This window comes from Cicer arietinum, chromosome 3 (genome assembly GCF_000331145.2).
Source record: "Cicer arietinum cultivar CDC Frontier isolate Library 1 chromosome 3, Cicar.CDCFrontier_v2.0, whole genome shotgun sequence".
Lineage (NCBI taxonomy): Eukaryota > Viridiplantae > Streptophyta > Magnoliopsida > Fabales > Fabaceae > Cicer > Cicer arietinum.
The window spans coordinates 1,644,373-1,650,360 of record NC_021162.2 but is presented as its reverse complement, the minus strand read 5'-3'; the positions used below and the strand labels follow the sequence as shown (position 1 = coordinate 1,650,360).

General features: G+C 27.5%; 1 protein-coding gene across 1 annotated transcript; it reads right to left on the bottom strand.

The window, feature by feature from the left end:
* Positions 1-1,391: 1,391 nt before the first annotated feature.
* On the bottom strand, positions 1,392-2,981 carry LOC101499528 (ribulose bisphosphate carboxylase small chain 3A, chloroplastic-like). The gene is made up of 3 exons (NM_001309684.1): positions 2,797-2,981; positions 2,064-2,198; positions 1,392-1,783 (listed from the first exon to the last, which is right to left on the bottom strand). The coding sequence occupies exons 1-3, from the start codon at positions 2,974-2,976 to the stop codon at positions 1,553-1,555; spliced, it is 546 nt and encodes a 181-aa protein (NP_001296613.1). The 5' UTR covers positions 2,977-2,981; the 3' UTR covers positions 1,392-1,552.
* Positions 2,982-5,988: the final 3,007 nt, after the last annotated feature.

Below are 5,988 nucleotides of genomic sequence, written 5' to 3'. Positions count from 1 at the left end.
TCTTTCCCATTATTTCATGGGATGGTTCATAAATTTAATCTCATATAATTTGCGCAATTTTATATATCTCCCTTGTTCGTAAAAATTAGAATTATAATGCTCCTCTTCCACTCATCCAACATTTTCTTCGACCTCATAATCTCGTTAAGAACCTTTATGAGCCACTCAATGTCTCTATCTCCAAGACTTTTTAATACCTCAATAGGTGTGTTGCCTATCCCAACTGCCTTGCTATTATCCGTCCCTTTGTGTTTATTTTATCTCTCGTTCTTGCATCCTACGATAATCAAATTGCCATTATTTACTTGTCAATTATTAAATAACACAAATGAATAATTTCTAAAGTGGAAAATGAAGTTTTTAAAGAGTTTTCTTTCGATATCATAAGTGTTCATCGATTAAGATCATTATATTATATATTATGTCATTTAGTATTTAAAAAATAATTCCTCAAATTAAGTTGAGGTTGTAGCCTTCACTACCACCAACATAGGTCCCTATCAATGATCAAGGTTAATAGTGATATTATCATTTATTTTAATACTCACTTCGTTCTATAATAAGTGAAAAATATTAATTTGAGAGTGATACATAATATTAATTAGATGATACAATTAAAAAAAGAATTATAATTATATTACATTGAAAATAAAAGTGATGTACATAAAACATCTTTTTCAGAATCTTTTACTGAAAAAAAGTATTACAATAAAAATTGAAAATGTAGGACAATTTGTTTTTATAAATGGGCGAATTCATAAATGAGTTCCAAACAGAGTAAAAACAAATAATGGACTAGACACTTTCCTATTGGGGTTTTGGTACATTTCAATAGAAAGTTGTTTCTCTGTTTTGGTCTTATCCTCTTATCCTTTAAGCTGTATGTTGAATTTTGATTGGTTTAACCCTTTCAAATAATTAAACTCAAACTTCAAGTTGCAGATATGAGAGTCAAGAAATGTTTAAAACAAAAGGCTATACTTTCATTTGTGTTTTCACTTATCTTTTTAGCTTTTGCTAGATCTACAACATAAAGTTCAATAATCTATGAGAATAATAAAAGTGTTCAAAGTCTCTTATCAAATAAAAATGTAATATAGTTAATATTTTTTAGCTTTAAAATTAGACTCAAATCAATTTTTTTAAGAAGGTGTCCCAACTTATTCTAAATAAGATTTCTCATTTACATTAACAAACAAATCAATTTAAAATACAATATTCAAAGAAATATCTTATATTAACGATATATTTAGTATTTGACACATGTTAGAGTCTAACACCAATACATATAGTTAATATTATGTCTAATATTCGAATGTATTAATAATTTATTTCAGTGTAGGTAAATTATGTCTAGAAAATCAGATAGATAATGGATTTACTCAAGTAACTTGGGAACAAAGTAACAATTTTATTCATTAAATCTTATACATCCCATTATCATCTTGAAATGTGAAAAAACAGAAATTTAAAATAAACATAGGAATACATTTAGGAAATAAAAAGCAGAACAAATTACAAAGCAATGTGACAAAGATAAAATAACACAAACTTAGAACTCTTTAGGTGTGTGTGCAATGAAACTAATGCATTGCACTTGGCGAACATTGTCAAATCCAATGATGCGGACAAAAGCATTAGGGTAAGCCTTTACAACTTCCTGAAGTTCCTTCAACACTTGAACAGCCTCAGTGCAACCAAACAATGGAAGCTTCCACATTGTCCAGTACCTTCCATCATAGTATCCTGGTGAGTTGTTGTGCTCACGGTACACAAATCCTTTCTGCAAATAATTATAAATAAACATATTAACCATCCGAACTTCGAAGAGTTTTATGTAAAGATCTTCGGATGCAATCTGAACAACGACATAACATTTTTTTATGTTGTTGAAACTATTATGTAATTACAATTATGACTACATCATCGTATTTGGTTGTAATTCTCTGTAGTATCAAGAATCACGACTGTGACTGCTATTTAAAACCCTAACTCAAAACTACGTATATGTTATTAATTGAATAAAATAGAAATTAAAGTAAGTAAATAAAATGAGAGTAGACCTCCAACTCAAATTCCAAGCAAGGAACCCATCCCTTCCTTAGAAGGTATTCAACTTCCTTTAGCAATTGCTCTTCAGTCAATGGTGGAAGGTATGAGAGAGTCTCAAACTTCTTCTTGCCAATTGGTGGCCACACCTATATAGTAGTAATATCAAAAGATTAAGTCAAAGGGGTTAGCAAAAAATATGAATTAATAATGTTATTTAAATAATTAAATCACCTTATGGATAAAAATATCTAATAATTTCAAGTTTTGTTTAATGAATATTAATTAATAATGTACAAAATATAACACAACCGTTCAATCATATTTAACAAATTATTGAACATTGCAATTTTATAAAATTATATTTATTAAATATTTGTTCTATATTGTCATAAATATATATTTGTGTATAATAATTTGAAATTGATGCATATAATATTAATTCAAAGTTAGAATTATAAAATTGTAATTAAATATCACATTGAAAAAACAAAAAGACACTTATTTTAGAATATTTTTATTTGTTTAAACACAATTATTTTAGATCAAGAGTATATTTATTGAAATATTTTAAAAAGTGACGTGATAAAGTGGTATCATAATTAATCATTGTTCTCAAGTAGATGAGCGAGTTTTGATAAATATTTCAAAAACCATTTATAGAAATTAATATACTAAACTATAGAATTATTTGAATTGAAAAAGTTTAATATAGTAAACTATAGAAGTTAATTATGTATTACTAACTTGCATGCAGTGTACTCTTCCACCATTGCTTGCAATGGAAGTGATGTCATTGTTGACCTTTCTAACTGGGAAACCAGCCATGGATTTGAGACCAACAAATGGAGCCACCGCGCCGGATGGCACCGAAGAGGCGCGTTTAACGGTGGTCACCGCCGAAGAGGAAATCATAGAGGAAGCCATTGTTGTGTTTTCACTTTCTTATATATTTCTATAAATTGAGTTGAAAAGCTTCTATTGAAACTTGCTATATATAATGTTTTGAAATTTAGTGATGGTTATATTATACCAATGGTTTGGATTGTGAAAATGATAAACATTGGAACCATATTAACCACACGAGATTGGAAAGTTTGTGTTACTAGCCTTATCATTATGCACCAATAGGATATTGACACGTGGATCATGTCCTACTAATCTTATCTTCTCATGAGAACAACATAAATGTGTGATGGTGGTCATGTAAGTCGTTTTTATATTTTATTTTATTTTATATGAATTGAAATAATGTCGTTTTTATGTATGTTGGTCTCTTGGAATTTTGTGACTATTAATTAATTCCTCATGGTACCTTTTTTCAGGCTTTGGCTTCTCATAGAGGTAAAAATAATAAAGGTTTTCATTCATATAAAAGTAATTGACTTATGTACAAACTTGGGTAAACCATATAATCAAGACTTCACACATAAAAATGGCTTATTGGTAAACTTGGGTGAATCATATAATCAAGACCAAAAATATAAACTCCACCAACTAGACTAATCTTAAGCATGTGATAGAACTTACTCTAGGAGATGATTAGGAAGAACCAATTGCATGGTGTGATTTGTTTGAGAGTTTTAAGTTGGATGTGATATTATTTTAAAAATATTGATAAATAAAAGGTATATTTCATATATATGTAGCACTGACTTAATATGTGTAACACCCCAAAATTTTCATATATATTATATGTGTATCTTTTTAGTAATTGCTATTATTAAATTAATAATTATTATATGTGTAAATAAATTAAATTAAATTTTATCACACTCTATTCTACCTAAATAATTATAATATTCATTTTTATTTAATTGTTTTGACGTGACAATTACATGGGGACTATTTATGATGTCATTATTTCATAAATGGACATTTTTATTTGATTAGTTTCGATAATCATGAAATTGATGTGTTAGATATGTTTGTTTTATTTTGTTATGTGTGAGTGGTATTCTTGTCTTGCTTGATTTTATTTTAGTTAATAAAATATTAGTTGAATTATTTAATTAAATTAGAATTTATATAAGTTATATTGTTTGTTAGTTTTATTTGCAACCAAATAAGTATTCATTTTAGGAGATATTATAGAGTTAGTGAAACAAACGTATAAGTGTTTTGAAAATATTTTTGGTCCATCTTATAAAAACAAAAATTAGTTACTTGACTCATTCTTTTACTCTCATTTATGACAAGATTTTATGACAATTGTTTTCTTGGCATAATGTGCATTAATTCATTTTAAACACCTTTAATTTATTTTTAAAGGAAGATTATAAATTTAATTATAAGTTTTTTGTGCAATCAAGAGAGGACACAAAAAGACTATTGTCCTTTTTGTATCTCATGCATTCATCTCTTAAACTAAAATTATAATTTTATTATAATTGTCTACAAAAATAATTTTATGAAATTTTTGGTTCGTAACTATTAGATAAAAAAATTAAAAGGGTGATGTGACGATCTCTAATTTATTTATTTAATTAAAATTAGTGTGTGACACCCTTCAATATATGGTGAACTCTATTAGTTAATCCAAATTAACTCATACATATAAATACACATAATTTCAATTGGCATTGTAACAACCTAATAAAATTAAAGAAATAGTAATTATTGATAGTGTAATGTTGGAATTAAGTGCACTTCAATTTTAGACAAGAAATCAATGGTAATAGTGCAACGTAAATAGCTTATATGTTCATACGTTTCCATTAGGCATCTTGTTGTCACACCTATTTGTCATTCGTACACTCTCAAAATAATTTTCTGAGTCGTAAATTCCAATATCTATCGGTGTTGAATTCATTACTGCCTCGTGAGCTATTTCTCGTGCAAATTTAGAGGTGTTAAGAAAGAAAGCGCCTAAGGTAAGGGCTTTTCCCCATGCAATGTTAGGCTAGATATTAAATTAATAGTTTGTAAGATATTGATATAAAACTTGTTGTCTTAAAAGAGAAATATTGATTTTTAATTACCTTAAAATATTTAACTATAATATTTTATTTTTATGAGTAATATGTTTGCTTTGATAAACTTAATTATAAATTTCGATTTTTATTATTATAACATGACTAATATGTTTGATGTCATATATTTGATGTAAAGTTATTGTTTGTGTGTTGTTTATGTGTACTTAATTATAAAACTATGATTTTTATTATGATCTCATGAATAATATTTTTTTAGGATGTCTTTAATTTAAAGTTTCGATTTTTGTGCTATTTCATTTCAAAGTTTTGATTTTTAAGAAATCTATATGAGTCTTGGGGGAATTGGTGTAAAGTTTTAATTTTAATTATGATAACATGATTAAGTTGATTTTTGTGATGTGTTTAGCGGCAAACCTTGATTTGTGTTTTAATAATATTATTTTTGTGGTTGCCTAAGTGGCTTGTGATTTGTGTTTTGAATATTTTATCTATGTGGTTGTCTAAGTGGTTTGGTTGGTAGTTTGTATTTTAAATATTTTTATCTTTGTGGTTGCCAAATTGGTTGGTGATTTGCATTTTAAATATTGTTATCTTTGTGGTTGCCTAAGTGGCTAGTGATTTGTGTTCTAAATATTATCTTTGTGGTTGCCTAAGTGGCTGGTGATTTGTGTTTTAAATATTGTTATCTTTGTGGTTGCCTAAGTGGCTGGTGAATTGGATTTTAAATATTGTTATCTTTGTGGTTGCAAGTGGCTGGTAATATTTATGTGATTATCTAATTGGGTGGTGATATGTATCTTTGAGCATCATTATCATTTCATGACATATCATATGCATCTTTGTGGACGCCTGTGTGGCTGGTTTAATTTTCCCCATTGGTATGGGTGACTTCTGTGTGGACGCCTGTGTGGCTGGTTATATCCGGATCATATATATTTAGGAGCATGCATAACTTGCATATATTCTATTGTTATTTTTATTTTGATCTAATTATTTGATATAC